The sequence below is a fragment of the Archocentrus centrarchus genome, chromosome 2 (genome assembly GCF_007364275.1).
Source record: "Archocentrus centrarchus isolate MPI-CPG fArcCen1 chromosome 2, fArcCen1, whole genome shotgun sequence".
NCBI lineage: Eukaryota > Metazoa > Chordata > Actinopteri > Cichliformes > Cichlidae > Archocentrus > Archocentrus centrarchus.
The window spans coordinates 22041145-22060196 of NC_044347.1; the positions used below are offsets into that span (position 1 = coordinate 22041145).

The 19052-nt window shown below is 42.3% G+C and overlaps 1 protein-coding gene across 1 annotated transcript in view; it reads right to left on the reverse strand.

Annotated features, from left to right (window-relative positions):
• Positions 1–2009: 2009 nt before the first annotated feature.
• Positions 2010–19052, reverse strand: part of LOC115794817 (interleukin-1 receptor accessory protein-like 1) — a 323647-nt gene continuing 306604 nt past the window's right edge. The window contains exons 9-11 of the mRNA XM_030750478.1: positions 18543–18689; positions 9853–10023; positions 2010–3267 (exon numbers count right to left, since the gene is read on the reverse strand). Of these exons, the coding sequence (XP_030606338.1) occupies positions 2540–3267; positions 9853–10023; positions 18543–18689 (1046 nt within the window). The 3' untranslated portion in view covers positions 2010–2539. The remainder of the gene's footprint in view (positions 3268–9852; positions 10024–18542; positions 18690–19052) is intronic.

Below are 19052 nucleotides of genomic sequence, written 5' to 3' on the forward strand. Positions count from 1 at the left end.
TAAGTACACAGGCTGCTCTCGTAGGTCTGAGTCATAGGCTGTATATAAAAGATGGACGTAGCCTTTGCGTCTGAAAAGTAAAGCCTCCGGCTGCAAAAACAAGTCGAACCTTTCTTCTCGTATGACCCGTGAAGCTCAGGAAAAACATTTCCTGATGATTTTATGGTCTCGATCGCTGGTTTCAAGTTTATTTAACGCGATGTGATGCACGTTTTTTTTTTTTTTCTTCAAAGTATGGTCCCGATAAAGAGAAAAGTAGATGGTATGGTTTAGGACGTGGCTACCTTCTGATTGCCAAAGTCTTTTCATTAATCAGTTCAATTCAAGTTTTATTTATCTAACGACCAATCACAACAACAGTTGCCTCAGGGCACTTTACACTGCAAGGTAAGGACCCTACGGTATTTGGGAGAAAACCCCAACAATCAGATGGTCCGCTGTGAGCAAGCACTAGGCGACGGTGGGAAGGAAAAACTCCCTTTTAACAGGAAGAAGCCTCCGGCAGTATGAGCATTCAGTTTCCTCGCTTTCAGATCCACCGCTAGCTCGACTCGCCAGGTTTCAAATCACAGAAAATGCCGACAGCTCGAGGCTCCACAATGATGTCACAGCAACCACGTCCATCTTTACGGTCTGAGCGGACACGAGAGAGTAGATCTCGCCTGGATGACATCGCACTGATTCTGTGACTGAGAATGGTAGACTTTAGCTTGCTTTGGTCAAAAGTAGCGTCTCTATTGTAGTTGTAAATTTGTATTTTTCTTGTCACTATTAAGCATTAATTACATCTTATTTGGAAGGTTTGATTCTAAAATGCTATTGGTTTTCAGACGGTTATTGGTCAGTAGGTCAAAAAAATAGAATCCTCTAAATGTTACTTTTATATTAACAACTTTATCAAGTTAGCATGTCTGTGTACTGTGTTTTCTGACTCCTTTCTGCACTTCCAGCGAGATGTGCGAGCCCTATTTTATTCATCAGAGAGCGCACCTCACGAGATAAATCACCTCCACTGACCCGGCGAAACAAACAACAGAGCTGTCTTTTAAGAGGAAATGAATAACTGAGATTAGCCCTGGACAGCCTTGTTTGATCCTATAGAGGAAACCAGGTAGATCTAAATGCTTCAGGTAATGGTGTGTGGGTGGGTGGGGTGGGGTGGGGGGGTGCCTCTTCTGTCCACACCGACATTGCCGATGGCTCCCTCCTCGTCGCCGCGACCGTGAAGCGCTGAGATGACGGTTGAAATCAACAAACGTGATAAAACAGGTCTGCTGACCTGATATCAGCAGCGTGTTTGAAATGTAGGAACTCCCCCTTTTTCAAAAGGACGAAAACACAAACATCTTTTTTTTTTCCTCACTTGCAATATAAGGGTAAGACATTTAGTGAATGACCTATCGATTTTTTGTGAGAAATGCAGTTCCACATAATCTTTGTTTTTCTCTCTCTCTTTTTTTTTTTTTTTTACTAGATTCTCTCTTCAATTCCTTCTATCAGAAACTTTATAACCTCTCTAAGCAAATATCCCTCAGTTACAAAAATATACTTTTCTTTTTTCATAAAATAATACACATCATTACTTCTCAGTGATATAATCTTTTGTTAAGGTAAATAGCAAGGCTGTTTTAAAGTAAATATTGTGAGAGAGACGTGTGAAGCCTAGCACCATATTCCTCATCCCCACCCCCACCCCTCCCCCCATTCCCATTTGGGTACAACGCCTCCAAAATCTTTAGATAAATTAGGGACCCCCCCCCCCCCCCTTTTTTTTTCTGGATTCCACGTTTTGCATATTCTGGTTGAGGCCAGATTCTCAACCCGGAAACTCAAATCCAAATCTTCCTCATATCCTGAAGGCTGAGACTTGTACCCCCGACCACATTTAAAACAAAAACAAAACAAACAATTTTTACCCCACCCGCCCTCCCCCAAAAGCTTTAGAAACTACACCAGCAAACAAATGAAAAATAAAGGTAACAACGGTTTACCCGACACATCTCACAGGCCTTCACTGCTTCACTTTTTGTACAAACTGAAAAAAAAGAAATTAAAAAAAAAAAATAGGAGTCCCAAACAAAGAAGAAACAAGTCCCAAAACACTGTTGCTACAAAGAATTAGAAAAACGTATGTACAGGACCCTGTATTCCTTTACTCTCTGGGTAAATTATCATAGGTGTTGGCTTGTGTTACGTGAGTGTTTATACAGGCATACAAAAAAGTTCTCCTTGCTTCTTTTTTGTTGTTGTTCAGTTTCAATAAAAGCTCTTATTGGACAAAAAACAAACAAAAAAAATAAACAAAAACAAAAAAAAAAAACCCCAAACAAAAACAAAATGAAAACATTGCCTCCACCTTCTCCAGCAGTCCAGTGTGTTTGAAGGCCCCTCCCCTCCCTCTGTTGTTTCCTGGTGCAAATTCAACAGCAGCAAGTAGCTTAGTGCCATTCAGGTTCACCTGGCTCCTTCAGGGTGCCAGCGGTGAGTCCTCCCTGTGACGGACATCATAAAGATCCAGAGTCTACCCCGCCCGGCTCTGTCACCATATGACGCTAGATATACTGGTCTCTCTGGGAAGCAGCGGCAGCATGGCGTTGTTGCCGTGTGCCTCCTCCAGACTCTGCTGGCGGGGTGACTTGGACTGCGGCCGCTGTCCGTTGATGAGCGTCATGGGGATGTTGCAGTAGGTGTGCTGGTTGCCTAGCGAGGAGAGTGGCGGGAGCGTGCCGCCTTGCGGCAGGTCGTAGTCGTAGCTACGGTAATAGTGTTTCTGCCTCATCTGGGTGTGGCAAGAGTTGTGAAAGGTCGAGCGCAAGTCCGGGTGTGCCGTCGCCATGGCGGTGGAGGTTGCCGCCGCCATGGAGATGGCCGAGACGGTCTGGAGCTCGCCGAAGGGGCCCTGCTCGCTGACGTCCAGCACCTGCTCGTGGGAGATGCTCAGGGGCTCCATGCGCTTGAAGGGCATTTCATATAGCAGCTGCTTCCAGAACTTGGAGTTGAGCTTGTTGCTGGTCGGTCCGCGCCACTTGATGACCGTGAGCATCTTGATGGTGTGTTTGAGGGCCTCCACTTCCTGGTAGTTCATGATGCCGCGCAGCTCGGCGCACTCGATCAGGATTACCTTGATCTCGCCGGTCACCAGCATGTTGCGCAGCCGCGTCTCCAGCTCAAAGATGCTCCACCCCCTCCGCACCACGTAGCTGGGGGTCATGACGATGATGAGCCGTTTGCTCTGGTCCACACAGCGCGCTACGTCCTCGATGTAGGCTGGATTCACAGATAAACAGAAATTAATATCTTTTGATGTACAGACACAACCATAAACACATTTTCTGTTTCTGTCAGTTAGCCAAAGACTGTATATAAAAGATGGCCGTAAACCTCCCGGTCTGAAACCTGGAGCCGATGCAGAAGTGATCTGGGAACACATCAGCTAGTCTGCAGAGTTTTTGGTGTTTGGAGCTTACGGCGCAGCAGATGATAGCTCGAGTCGGCAGTTGTCATTTATGAACGCAGATAAATATAAAGAAGCGTATATAGAGCTCGATCACCTTCAAATAATAGCCTATGATTTCAAGACTGCATTTCAACCAAAGTGTTTCCTCTTTTGCTTTCCACATGGAGTGCTAACCTGCACCTGTCCAGATCCTTCTCAGACAACGTTGGTCAGGAAAGCTCAGCCTACACGTGGACTACAACCGGAAACATTTTCTTGGTGAGTTTTTCTCAGCTGCTAGCTTTATTTAATAAATGTTCATCTTGTAAATTATAGTCCAAATTGTGAGAAGTAGATGATAAAGTCGAGCATGCTGAAGTGAGCGGCTACTTTATGATCAACAAGCTGTGCAGCTTCCCTCGGTTTCTCACACCTCGCTCGTGACGTTGGGATTCAAAAGAACCAACATGGCGGCCAAAGTGCTCAGCTGCAGTCTTCAAAACTTCACTACCCAGCGGTGGCTACATCCATCTTTTACATACAGTCAAAAATATTAACCCATTTCTACTTTAAATCATGTTCATTTATTTAATCTAAACAACTTTAATTGTACATGAAACTACACAGAGCTAAAACGTGATGAAAATATGATGAAACATATTGCACCGGCTATTTGAAGAACTCCCTTGGCCTCATAGCGACTTCTGAGCGAGCAGCTCCCTTTTTATCAAAGTTTCAAACAAACAAGTCCAATTAACAGATGAAAAAAGTGTGATGTTTGCGGGTGGGGGGGTCGAAAACTGAGGATGTGAAACAAACATTACACATCTGATGGATTCTAAAATGTACTGCCGCTAAATGATTTCACCATCTGGCACGAGGACGCTGAGGCATAAAATGAAGATTAAAATAGATTTGTGATTATATATCCCCCACTTAAACAAACAGCTACAGTAGAGCCTTTGCCGCATTTAATAAGATGATGTACTTGTAGTAACGAGAGGTTTTATATTTAAACCGAGCCCGCGAAGCTAAGCGGGACACCGGAGTCAGCTTGAACTCGTATCTGTCATATACAGTAAATACAGTATTGTGTTTATTCAGCCACTTGTGTTGTGATGAATGCGTGTTTATGTGTGTGTGTTTGTGTGCGTGCCTTTAGCATTTCCTGGCCGAGACAAAAAGAGAATGGCTCCTGACTGGAAGGCAGGTGGGATTAACTGGGCTTTACCCCCCCCCAGTCAAAGCCCATGATCCTTGTGCGTGCGTGTGTGTGTGTGCGTGTATGTGTGTGTGTGTGTGTGTGTGTGTGTGTGTGTAAAGAGAAACTGTGAGAATATCTCGACGTGTCTGCTGGTCTTTAAGCAAACAAATGTCGCATTTCCTCCTTCTCCATATCTGAGAGAACGAGCTGCTTCTTTCAAGTCACTCTGCCTGAGGCTTCGCGGTGACGGGGACCTGATTATAGTAAACTTGGATTTGAAGTCGCCCTTTTCATCAACATGACAAGTCAGTCTCTCTTTGCTGTTTGGTAATTGGTCCTCATGGGCTAATTTGCCGCAATGTGTCCCTGAAGCTTAAAGTCCTCTGTTGGGTTTGTTCAGTTTAGGTTAAACAAAGTTTTTTTCCCCCTCTCATCGTGACTAAAACAAACAGGAAGGGATAAATGGATACTGGATAATTAGCTAATGAGTAGTAGATTGATTTTAATGTTTCAAATTGATTAAACTGAAAGTAAATCTGCCCTCTCGGGGTTGCGGCATGGTAACATTTTATAGCTTTGTAGATTAAACCCCCCCCTCCATTCAAAGACTTTACAAGCTTTACAATCAAACTGTTGCATGTGTAATAATTGATTCACATCTACATAAAACCTAAATTACACGGGGCAGAAAAATCACTGTGGCACTGCTCTCTACTGTTTGTCTCACAAAAAAAAAAAAAAGAAAAAGGAAAACACAACATAATGTAAAGAAAGTCCAAATTCTAAACAGCCCAGAGCAGTGAGATCAGCTGTTAGCTGCCATTTGGGAAATAAATGATTTCTTACTTTGAATGTTTTGCAGTGGACTTTTTCCTTACAGCCCCCCCCCATCCCCAACACAATGCACACCATTGGTAGCAAACTTTGTCTCAATGTCATGTCTCTTAACTGCAGTCAGATATCAGGTTGGTAGTTTGAGCTTATTATAAGTACATTTTTTTTTAAAACATTTGACTGTTGCAGTCGGTCCCACCCGTCTAATTTGAGAAGCACACCATAATAAACACACACAGAAAAGGGCTAGGTTTATTCTTAAGAATTAGTAATGCTTTTGACTCAGGGACATAGAGTTAGGAACAATCTGAAAGCTAATGAGTCGTTCATCAGTTCTTCCCTACTAACCCTTGATCCAGAACTTTACAGTAGATTAACAGCTGGTTAGAGAACTACCTGGTAGGTACTTTAATAGTGAATAGTATCCTGAGTAATAAGGATATATTAAGAAATTATGAATATTAAGTATATTGGTTTACTTTAGAGAGGAGAAACAAAAACAGCAAGTAATCCTTAAGTAATAAGAAACTACAGAGTAACTAATTAGTAATGTTGGAACCAGTAATTAAAGAGTTAGTACTGTTGTGCATCTCTACATGTTTGGATCACATCAGTAACAATACCTTAAGAAAGTGGGGAGAAAATCAGAGATTTATATCACCTACTGAGTCCAACCGATATAGAATTTTTAAGACTGATACCGATACCGATATTTGGTGACTTAAAACTCTGATAATTGATTCTGATTTTCTTTTCTCTCTCAGACACACGAAACACAAACAGCTTTCCCCAATGTGTGCAGATATTTATTGTCTTGCTTACGCTTTGCCAAGCTTGTTGTGTTTGTGCGTTACAAACACGCAATACCAACAGGGAAGTTGCAGAGTGCCCTCTGGTGGACAAACTATGCAATATTAACATCTTTCTTTTTTTAGTCGTAATAAATGCAGATACTGATAGACTGAAAATTAGATAATATCAGCCAATAATATCACCCTGCTAATAATAATCCATAATCTTTATTATTGTAAAATTCTGGATCATAGGTCATCTGTAAAAGCTTCTGGGTAAAAACAAAACAAAGAAAAAAAAAATCTGTTAAAAACCAAGCATTAATTGTTCAGTCAAAACATTCATGTCAAAACCTTTATGGTTTAATACAAAGTGCTTTCTGCATTACTACATTACTGATCTGATCAGAAAGTCTGTGTCGGAGTGTGTTGGCACGATCTGGGGAAAAAAAAAGTACCTCTAAGCAGTCTTGTGTCATCCTGGAAATGATCATTGGTGAAACCTAAACATAGATATTTACATTCAAAGTTCGATTAAAAGATATGCAGAACATTTGTTTGCATTAAAAACAATTGTGTGAATGTGGGGACATGGCTCTGGCATAAACTGTGTTTCTCCACTGATGCGCTGGTGGCCATTGTGAAACGGTAAGCGCGCTGATCAGTTTATTCCAGTTTAATATGGGACATGTAGCATAAAAAAAGCAAAGGAAAAGACAGTTTTTGTTGGTAGGAGTGCAGCCAAGACTTGGTGTTTCTGGTACATGTTAAAAAAAAAAAACTGCGTGTGCCACCAGATCAGTATGTTGGAAATGCATAACAGTGGCGAGAGGCTTAATATGTTCATCCAGCATACTGTGGAATAACATGTTACAATCAGCAGCTCAGGAGAAAGATTGTAGACACATGCTGAAACCCCAAATGGCCAAACTGTGTTTATCTATAGCCGTGGATTACACTTTATTATATCAGCTGTTGAGATGCTAATACATTCCCAATGGGAGCTAAATGTTTAGACATAGACATAATAAACCAGCAAGCTGTGCCACCGAGCTGCAAGTGTGGCAGATGCACTTCAGATTTCTCTCCATCCTTGCATTTTTATGCCATTTTTCCCATATTACAACAGTCCCCCTCTGTATGGAGCATGTAATCACAGCAAGGGATTCAGTTTACAACCTTTGCACAATTCCACTGAAGAGGAACATAATTAGTAATGGTGGTGTGTGCAGGAAAGACAGGCAGTTGCAAGTATTCAAACGGAGGCTAATAACATGATGATATCAAACTCATCTTTGCGATGAGTTAATCAAAGATAAGCACGGGGGCACGGTGAGAGGCTCCATTAGAAATATACTGTGGTAAAACATGCATTAATATCCATGCATATAGAGATTTCTAATTGTACAGCTGACATCATTACACAGCAGCATGCAGAGGCACACTTTGTATGGAGCTGGATTAGAAACATGGATTGTAATAACAGGGTTGGCTCCTCCTGATAATTATGTTGCATATGTGATATAGGTTATTATGCCTCCCACAGGCTTGAAATAGTGTAGATCATGCACTTTAAATACTAAAGCAGATAAATAATTAACCAGTGCGTGCGGCCCTTATCTAGCGTTTTAACGCTCCATGTAGCTACTTACAGTGCAGCGTGTTATAATTTATATGCTGTACTTTAGGCTAATTATTTAATCCATGAGAATATATAGTAAGTAGAAATATAAAGTGGCATAAAACTGAAGTACCTGTACCTCCAGATCACAGAAAAGAGGCCAATTATGCTTTTTCTTATATTCTGTCATATATCCTGTTAACAACTGGTTGGATAGTCACATTAAAAGTGGCTGAAGTTTCAAATATGATGCCAAGATATGGAACAGCAATCTATGTGAGCCAAAAGCTCGGGCTCCACACTCCTCTGGACACTTAATTTCTAGAGTTTTGTCCTACTTTGTCCTAAATCAGGGGTGTCCTAAATGTTCTACATTTCTTTATTGCCTTGTACGGTCATATCAGGTGTGGCCTGTATAACGAGGCGTGGCTTACAAGCATCGAGATCTGTTTGCGGAAGCCAGTCGAGGAGCAGCCTATCAGGAGATAGTGAGTTTTAGTGAAGGAGCCACTAAAGAGACAGAGGGTGGACGGATGTGTTGCATAAAGAGTCAGTTTAAGATAAACGAGGATTTTTAAAAGGCTGTGATAGTGGAGTCTGAGGATAAAAATGTAGAGCTAGAAAGGAGCATAATTAATACAGTTAAATATAGTTAATTATCTTCCACTGATGTAACTGTGCAGCCAATATAACACTCACACTGTTTTATTTTGTCACATGATAATAGTTTCAGTAATACATTTTTGTATTGGATTTATGAAAATGTTACATGTTCTTTAACACAATATGCAGGCTACATGTGCACTAGTGTAGGGAGGGGCCCCTCAATAAAAACCAAGCTAAACTTCAGTGTTTTTTCAGAGGCACTGCACCCTTAAAGACCCCAAAAGGTTCTTATAATTGTTTCACCCAAAGGTTCCTTGAACGCCTCATTTCCTGTAAGTGGAACCCTTGTTTAGAGGTACTTTTAGCAGTAGCTCACAGCCTTTTGTTTCCCTCTGTCCAGTAACACCACCATACTACACACCTCTGTCTCAATTTAATGCCCCCCCCCCCCCCCCCCCCCCCCCACCCCATCATATTGTATTGCATCAATATTGTACGATGCTCTATCATATCATAAGCCCAAAGATAACATGCACAGGAGTAGTGGATATAAAATGCTTGTTTTTTAAATTGGTGTAAGTGGTCCCCATCTGTAGATGCAGTTTTTAATACTGCATCACAATTTTCTAATTATAAGCTAATTATTTTGCAGACTACTTGACTTATGGGCCATAGGGGCCCCCCTCTGGGAACCAGCTGGTGTTTAAAGTGGGTTTGGTTGAGTTTGCCTTTGTACTATAGCCTTTTGGAGCGGAAGAGGTTGATCCCGTATTTTTGTTAACCTTTTCAAGTGTTACAATCTTGATTCGCTGTTTTATCCATTTATTCCAGTATCGTTCTGTTTCAGATTCCCCTTTTTGGTGCACGTTTAGTCACTACATATAGTGCTCAGAAGTTGTACGAGGACGCGGTTGCTTTTAGGACTGTAAATTCAAAGAGGTTGTTATATTAGCAAATAAGATCATTTGTTTCTTGCTAATGAGACACTGGGTTTTCCACGCCACTCTTTTAAATGTAGCCATCAAGAATGACTAAAGACTACGACTGAAATTAAATGAGTAAATAATACTAAATTCACTATTTTCTAGACACAAACTCAAAGCTGAAGAATCTCTTTTAGCGTACTGATCCACTTGTGCTCAGCCATTGATTTAAAAAAAAAAAAAAAAAGCTGATTTCATAACGCTCAAATGAAAGCAATGATGGCCTCGCTAGTCTTTGTTATGCCACAACACAAATGCATAACAGAAAATAACAACAAACAAGGCATCACCACTGCAGCGACAACAGCAACACGAGCAACACCAAGCGACAAAAACATTCGACACAACTTGACATCGCCGTGAGAGAGAGAGCTTACTTCCTGTGGGGATCAAGTCCCTGTCTGGAATGAAGAGTTTATACCCATAATGCTTCTCCAGCACGTCGGGGAGGATCTCCAGGGCAAAGCGCTCCTCCTCTCGGGTCTCCTGGCTCCACTGGTCCGGGTCCACTTTGGTGTAGGACAAGTAGGCGTCGTAGTCCTTGTTATCTGCAGGTGGAGTAGGGGATGGAGGGACATGGGTTAAAAATGTCACAGCTCATGTTACACCTGGCTAATGTTGATTGTCTTCAGATCCTTTAAAGCAGAACCTCTCATTTAGTTTAATAATGCCTGCAATCAAGCAGAAGCAGAGAGAGAAAAACGAAGCCTTGGTCTCAGCGCGCTGAATACTTGCAATAAAAAGCTCCCCAAACCGCTGTGCTTCAACTAAATGTGTATACGTTTTATGATTTCAACATGATGTTTCCTACTTTGGTCAGCAGAATTATACGCTCCTATACCCCAGATGCTCACAATCTATTTTCACACTGGTATACGGGGAGCTATTCATTCACTGGGAGACTTCATTGAGACAGGACGCCTCCATTACACTGACCTCTGGGCACCTCTGCCCATCTGAGTGCTTTTCATTACAGCTCCGTCCCCACTGACGAATAATGTTGCCTTGATAGCTACTTTGCCCACTGCAGGCAAAACAAATTAGACTCCAGCCTGAGCTAAACGCCCGATGCTGCCTGCTAGGCCGGCCCGTGGCACGGATCCATCACCTACATGAAAGCTCTGATTGATGACGGATTTGAAAGGACAGAGACGAGGGAAGACTTCATGTTTAATCTTCTTAAACCGCAGCACTACAGTACAGCGAGTCAGGAGAATGGAAGACATGTCAGCCACTTTTCACCTGATCAGTCATTTCAAATAGGGGGTCAACAGGTTTTTAACCATTAAGTATAAACCCGTATTAGCTTTTTATGTACTTCCCAGTTATTAAAAAGCTGGCTTGAGCTGGTGAACTTAATCCCAGCCTGGATACACTGATGGTTGCAACAAGAATCTGTTTTGCTTCGACGTGACAGTAACACACTGTGCTAAGCCTGGAACTGGGGGCTAGTTTAGTGTGGAAGAACTTAATGCCCTGACTTTGTGTTGTATTGAATTGAAACTCCACCTGTAAGCCAGACTTTATTCCTCAGATCTCTGCCTCCTTACCGACATTTTAGAATAGATTTAGATCTATAAAAGTACATTTTCAAATAACACTTTTCACAGTTCACATGTTGAGTTTCATTGTTTTGTGCAGGTTGGAATAAAAGTCCACTCGTTCTTATTTCATCAGTCTGGAGGGCGCAGCAGGCTTTGGAGATCAAAACAGAGAAAACAAAGACTGCAGTTCCTCTAATGGCCACTTGAGGCTGCTTCCAAAAACGCATCAATGCTCACAGACTGCCATATTAAAATGAGCAACTTTAGAGCACAAATAAATGTGTCTAGAGCCTGGTACAAAATAACAGTTTGATACAGGGATAGATCTTTATATAAGTCACCTGAATAAATTGCATTAAGTTTGAAAATTATGCATTATAAGGGGTGTGGGGGCTCGAGGAAATTATAGCTGTCTGCTAGAAGTCCGCTAATTCTAATCAGTGAACTGGACCTCTGAGCCATGATTCTAGTGCTGGTGCTGCTTTTTGGAGTACTTTTAATGCAGTTATCTTAGGAACAATATGTCTTCCTGTGCGGTTAGCTGTACTTGCAGCTCATGTAGAGTGTAATTTGAAAAAATAATTAACAAATGACTTAAAACCATAAAAAGTAAACAAATGAATGAATGAGCAAATATTTGGAACCACTATAATAAGCATTAATAAATTAGCCTGCTCACGCTAACTGATAATAGTTAAATAATGCTCTTTTCAGTGGAAATATGGCCGCCACTGTGACCACATCCATTTTTTATGTACAGTCTATGTTCTCCTAAATCCTCTGGGCATAAAACAGAAACTGTCCTGACCCCTCTAGTTTTGACTGGTGAACTTCTGTGACCCACGATTACTTTGACAAAGATAAGTTCGAGTGCATGTCATATTTTGGGGTCATATTTATACGAAATGAAAATATTAGATTCTATATGTTTTTTTATTCACTAAAAGCGCCGTAGCTGTGCCACAAAAGGAGGAAAACATCATAACTGGGACACTCTGAGCTGCAGTGCGAACGCAGCCTTTGAGGTAAACTCATTAGAGACGCGAGCAGAGTTTGGAACTGTGAGTTCCTGTCTTAATTATGACTCGGCTCCCTCTGCTTTATAGTGGCCACCTGCGGTGCAGCAGCCATGTGGCGATGTTTAGTGTGTTCGAGAAGATGGTAGCTGAGGATGAGAGCGTCGGCTTGCGAAAAAAAGAAGGCTCGAGAGGAGGGAGCTTGGGATCAATTCTCAGTATAGCATCATACTTTTTTTAAAAAAAATCTTTTAATATCCTCTCCATCTTACACTCCTGCCTCCCTCTGGGCTGAAGAGACTGTCAACAAGACTCACTCACATCCCAGTGGGTAATCTTGATATTTGGGCTGGTGCGCACAACTCTTAGGTGACGCGGCGTAATTAATCCAACTTGTTTTTATAACATGCAGTTCATTTTTACAGCATCGGGGACATGTAAAAATAATTGAAATGTAACCTCATAATCACTCGGTATAACTAACTCTGAGGTTTATATTCTGCCTCACAGAGACATAAATCTGCTTGTTTTTTCTCTGGTAGCTTTTAAATGAAAGCTGTGTAGGCAGATCAAGGACTATTTTAGTGGAGATGAGTCATGCATCTGTAGTGAGAAAGCGAAAACAGGGGAAGGGAAAAGCACAGGGTGAATCCAGAAGGTGGAATGATCCCCTTTTCGCTCACATTTTTGACAACTCGCTCCTTACAGGAGATCGGCGAGGTGCTTCCAAGTCTCTGCTCCCTCGTCCCACACGCTGACATCCTGACTAACATGCTGCCGCACGTGTGCTCTGTGTGTGTGTGTGTGTGTGTGTGTGTGCCTGTGTGTGCGTGGAGTCGGGGGTGAGGTTGGGGTGAGGGAAGCATACGTGCACAGGAGCCCACAGTTACACGTGAACTCTTGAACTCGCTGCGGAGAGTGCCACGAGAGTTTGCAGGCGTAATCTCTGGGATATCTCTTGGCTCCATTACATTTAATGGAGAGTAGATTGGAACGTAACACACACACTTAACTCTGTGCTTCAGAAGCACATGGGCTGGACTGCTAATGAGAAGCTGAGACTTCTTTTTTTTTTTTTAAGTAATGCTTTGTTTTTCTTAATTCAATTTTGCCAGTAAAGGGTTTACCTCCGACAGCAGAGAGCAGACTGTCATTGAGATACCGCATTTCCATTTTGCTTAAAAATCTACTTTTGTTCCTGGTGTTTTGCTTCTTTATATTCTGGGTCCTGATCATGCCTACACATTTTATCATGCCATGTGAAAAAGAAAGGCAGGCACGGTGGTGGACAGGTGTTGTTTCGAGCTTGTGTTGCAGCTGCAGGACCTAGACACCTTGCAGACACTGAGTAAACCATGAACTGCTCTGTATACCAAAGTACTCTGGAGTCAAATGTGAGGCCGTCTGTCCAACAGCTAAAGCTTGTCTGAAATGGGTCATGCAACACGACAATAACCCCGAGCACAGCAGCAAATCTACAACATAATGGCTGAAAAAGAAGCGAATCAAAGAGCTGCAACGATCCAGTCAGTGGTTCTCCAAGCTACTGAATCATGGGGTGCACTTAGTTTTTCTCACAGAGTCCTGAGAAATCTTTCCTTTTCACGCGACTGTTCCTGATCTGCTCTCATTCATATAACAGGCTGCGACAGCTCTGTAAGTATTACACAACACATGTGAACAGTGGGCACAAAAATAACAGCCTTTAATCAGAATCAGAAAAACTCTTATCATGTATTCAGAATTAGAGAGAGCACATGCTGGCATCCACTTTCTCTCTCTCACTTTTAAATGTGATTATTTATGGAATAAAGAAAAATCTAATTCTTTAAGTCAAATCAACAAATTACAACCAGCAACTGCATCTTTCTTTGCTGTTATTAGGGAAACTGAGCAGGACATCTGAAAATATTATGAAATTTGTCTATTTGCAAAGGAAAAAACAAATTTCGAGCTCTAACACTGCAAAAATAAATGAATGTCCGTTCTTCAACTCATTCAGCTCACAAGAGCAGCAGTCTTAGCAGTAGTTGGCCACACCTCCTCCTCCTCCTCCCCTGCCACTAACACACCCCTCTTCTCATTTTTATAGGTTTGTGCATCTTCAATTCCTCGCTTCCCCTCCTTTCCTCATATTTTAGTCCCTCTCATTAGAGATGAGAAGGGGAGAGGGGTCAAAGCAGCAGTCACACAGTATCCCCAGCTTGGCTTCTGACACGGGAAGCATCCTGGACAGAGGCCTGAACATCCCAGAGGAGCACTACTGACACCTTAAGAGGTTAAAGATCTGTAACTTCTACCCTGAAAAATGCCCACAACAACTTCCCAGAGGCCAAGGCGACATCCTCGAACCGACTGTTGTGTTGGTTCTTAGTTCAAAATCCAAAATTTGAATCTACATGAAAGTAGGTTAATACCGACCAAGTATTAAAACTGTCGCTTCTTAAAACAAACTGTTCATACGTGGAGTATTTAGTGCAAACTTCTCTCATTTCGACTCGACTCTGTCATTGCAGATGAGCTACTTTATGCTTACCTCTGCATATTAAATATGCCAAGTCAACAGGATGCATTACAGCCCCCCTGTGAAAACCCTTTAATATTCAGTATCACCAAACTACACCGAACACAGACGGAGCCTCATATTTCCACAGCGCGCCGACAACGCTGACATTCGTATTTATGGCAGAGCGTTGATGAGCTCCCACCTCTTTGTCAAGCCCGCTCGGTTGTTGTCATCATGAAGCCTATTATTGATTCCACTGACACCCACACAATGTGACAAGTGAGTGGTCTTTAACTAAATTGCGCCGTTGACAAATAGCCGACAGTCCGTCCTATTGTTGCGTAAAGCTTACAATTTTGCATCTGGCAGAAAAGGGAGGCAGGCGTTCAATTAGTACTTTGAGTGGCCACAATGAAACACACATTCTTGGCAGCGTGTGCAGTTATGCTGGAGGAGAGGGGGAAAAAAAAAATATCTGTGCATTGGAGGCACTGGCTCAAGAGCTTTATTGATGAAAAGTGTTTGTGTGTGTGTAAGAGTGTGTGTGCACATCTGTATCTTACATGCAGCTATATCGCCCCATCAATGCAGCAGTTACCATAGAGATGAGATCCCGGTTAACCACCTCCTGACTGGTTTGTCTTCATTTCCAGCCTCTGTCCTATTTAACGCCTTTCCCCCCTTTTGCCATTCAGATGCAGTATAATGCGACTGAGACTCATACTGCGCGTAGCTCGTTAAATGCAGGTGCAAAGGCGTGCCAGAGGTGGCGGTGGAGAGATCTAATCGACCACGGCACGCCGGAAAGTATCAGGGGTCTCCCGAGAGCTCCGGAGGCAGCGTGCTGTGTCTTATTGAACCTGATCCCCTTATACTGGAGAACAAATTGAAAATCTGTTTCTCTCTCCCAGCATTCACTCAGGTGGCACAATTAAACGAGACAATTGGTGTTTGGCATTAAGTTCAAGGCGTGCCTCCCCCCCCCACTCCCTTTCTTTTTTCCCAACACAAATGCCTCTGGGCCATCCATTACAGCAAAGATCCCCCCCTCTCCACCCTCCACCGTCACCTTTTCAGGGCCAGAAGCCTGACATAGCCAGAGGTAATGGCTTTCATTGAAATGTCTGATGTAGCGGCCATCACACTTAAGCAGAGCCGGGAGGGTACAGTATGAGTAGAGGAGCGGGGTACAGAATACTTTTTTTTTTGCACCTTTAACACACATAACTCTCTCGCTGACTCTTTTTCCACTGCGTGCAGTCCCTCAGCCTCTCCGAACTAATCTCATTCTCCCTGAATTCATTGCAGGGCTGGTACTTCAGAGACTCATTACAGGGGAATCAAATTAAAACTTGCTCCTTGTCTCAGTTTGATGCATTCTCAAGCCAAGACTCATCTACCAGGCCCTGTTTTTTTTTCCCTGTGTACTATTGGTAATGGGGCCTCAGAGTTTATGTTTTTGTCTGGCACAGGGGCTGTGTTTTGATTCGCTTTATAGGGAATGTGCAGCAGAATATACAACCCTTTAACTCATGTGCAGTTTGCATGCATTTATGAGCAGGAAATAAGACATAAGAAATCACAGGGCTCTATTGGCTGAGCTCCTCAAGCTTTTTCTGTGCTGATATTATTAAACTGCTGCAAGAATTTCCACTTTGGATAAAAAAAAAAACTAAACAAAAACAAAACTGACTAAAATGCACTGCATTAAAAAAAAATAAAAATAAATGTAGCTTAAGTTTATTTTTCCCCACACAATTTTCTACTGAAAGAACAAAATACTGCTGTTGTGAAATCTCAGGTTGTATTTAAACTCCTGTGTGTCTGACTAACTTTCAAACACTTAAAAGAGACTAGGAAATCAAAAAGGTATATATATATATATTTTATTGGAGCCAGTCTCAAGTGGCCACCTGAGGAACTGCACTTTGCTTTGGCTTCTTTATTTTTTTTGACAGTTATTTTCTTTGTGTGGCTTGTTGTGTTTTTACTTTCTGCCTTTGTCCTTTTCTCACATTAATTATAGTCTGATTGTGTCCCCCGGTGCTTTATTACTCTCCTCTCCCTCCATTTATTCTGTGTGCTTTCCTTCCACTTTATCAGTTTGTCAAGTTGCTTACTCCATTGCCTTTTCTGACATTGACAAACCCAGTTCCAAAAAGGTTGGGACGTTGTGTAAAATGCCCCCCCTCCAGAATGCAATGATTTGCAAATCTCATAAACCCACATTTTAATCACAGAACACAGAAAACATATCAAATATTTAAACTATTTCATGAAAAACATTAGCTCAGGCTGAATTTGATGGTAGCAACACGTCTCAAAAAAGCTGGGACGTGGCAGCAAAAGGCTGGAAAGTAAAAAAGAAACAGCTGGAGGAACATTATGCAACTAATTAGGTTAACTGGAAACAGGTCAGTAACATGACTGTATTAAAAACGTCCGTCTTGGAAATCAGTGCGTGGGCTCAGGAACACTTCCAGGAATCACTGTCTGTGAACGCACCGTGTCTGGAGACTGTTGCCTGACCAAAATTACTGCAACTGCGAGCAATGAAGTTGCGATCTTGTTGCCTGTGCAATGCTTGGTTCAATAATGGAAACCAAGTCTGTGGCTACTTGCAGGTTGCCATCTTCAAAATGACTTTTGTGCATCACCATTATCCCGTTTGGGATAACGGTGATTAATTATGATAAATTGGCGAAATCTCAGATATTCATATTAACTGCTTCCATTCAGAGTCCAGCCAGAACCTCGTAGAGCTGAAACAGAAATTCAGAATTTCCCCCACAACAGGACAGCAATTTAGCTGCAAAATGATGCAGGCACTCTGCAACCAACACAACCAGTTGAGTCAAGTCCCCTACAGCACTGCAGACTGACTGCAATCTGTCTGTGTTTATGAATTAGACGGCAATTATTTGCAAACCCTCGCCAACCTGTCCGTGTGTGACAATCCAAGTTGGACCGTGATCGTTTGGAGACTGGTTGCCTCCCACCAGGCGACCTGTGCAATCACCTTGTAAATGAAAGTGGTCACCCAGGGTGCTGCGGTGACGATGCAACTACTTGTGATCGGTGGCTGAAAGTGAAAAAAAATTAAAAACAATCATCGGGCAACCACAGATTTTTTTTCTCCTCTTTGCTGTCCTATTTTTACTCTAGTACGACTGAGCCATTAAGAACTCACAAGCTGTAAGCTACTGCACACATATGTGAGCAGACAGATGCAGTGCAGTTCTAAAGAACAGCAGTTGCTTCAATAAAACAAACAAAAACGTGGACGAGATAAGCAGCTCTGAATAAAGCGACAGTCGCACGATTAACAACACGTTGTAAGCAGCATATGTGGACTACGATGTGTTCGCATTATTGGGTGAGCGGATATTAGTTACCCCATCTGCAACAGAATAATAATGATATTAGAAAAAAAACAAAAACAGTGACTTCCCCCTGAAATACAAAGCACATCAGAGCATAAGCAGCAGCTGCTGTGTTCACAGTGTTTAAGTGATCAAGGCTGCATTATCCCCTTAAAGCTAAACTATGCAAGATCCCCTGAAATGCAGCCAGTGGAAACTGTTTGAACAATTCAAACTCCATTACCCAGAGGTCATGCTTTGTTACATAAGGAAACAAGGAAAGAAACCACATCCGCCACATCACCAACACTGTGCTGCTGTTTAGGGCGAAAAAGATTCCCTAAAACTGACAACAGGATTTGTGAATTACAAACTATTTGAGGCTCCTCTCCGATGTGTCATTTAGACTTATAAAACATGCATATATTTAGATAAAAATGGCCCAGGTCCAGGCCCAAAAATAGGTGACGCAAACGTGTGCAGAGCAGCGCTGATAAGGTTCAGGTCGATTCCTACTGAGGACAGGATGTTTTTTTTTGCAGCACTGCAAGCTGCTTTAGAAACCATCCATCGGTAATTTCACCGAATATAATGCAACAGGGTAAAATGATTGACAGGTCGCACCTCATCTCATCTTACCTCCATCTATATCCTCGCTGCCGAAGTGGTTCCTGTAGAAGAGCATGAGCTCGATCCTGTAGCACTTGTACAGCGTCACGAGGCAGATGAGCAACATCAGGATGGCTCCCAGACCTCCGGCTAGCTCCACCGTGTACATCAGCTCCGCTAATGAACCAAACAAAGGGTGAAGTGGGGGTGGGGTGGGGGGTGGAGCAGGAAAGAAAGCAGTCCTTTAAAAAAAATTAAATCTTCAGCAATATTTTTATTCCACTTTTTTTTTTCTTTTTTTTTTTTTAGGATAGCCACTTTCCCAAAAAAGGTGCAAAAATCAAACGCTGAAGCTGCCATTTTCCTCTGATTTCCAGCCAAAGTTGATAGCCTCTAATTAGCATTTTTGACTGAGTCTCCGCTTCTTTGCAAATTGATCAGCAGCGCAATCAATTCCTCTACTTCTCCAGTAAGAGACTGCTCGGACCGACTCGTTTCCAACCATCAATTATCCTCGCACTCGGCAGAATGTCAGATTCT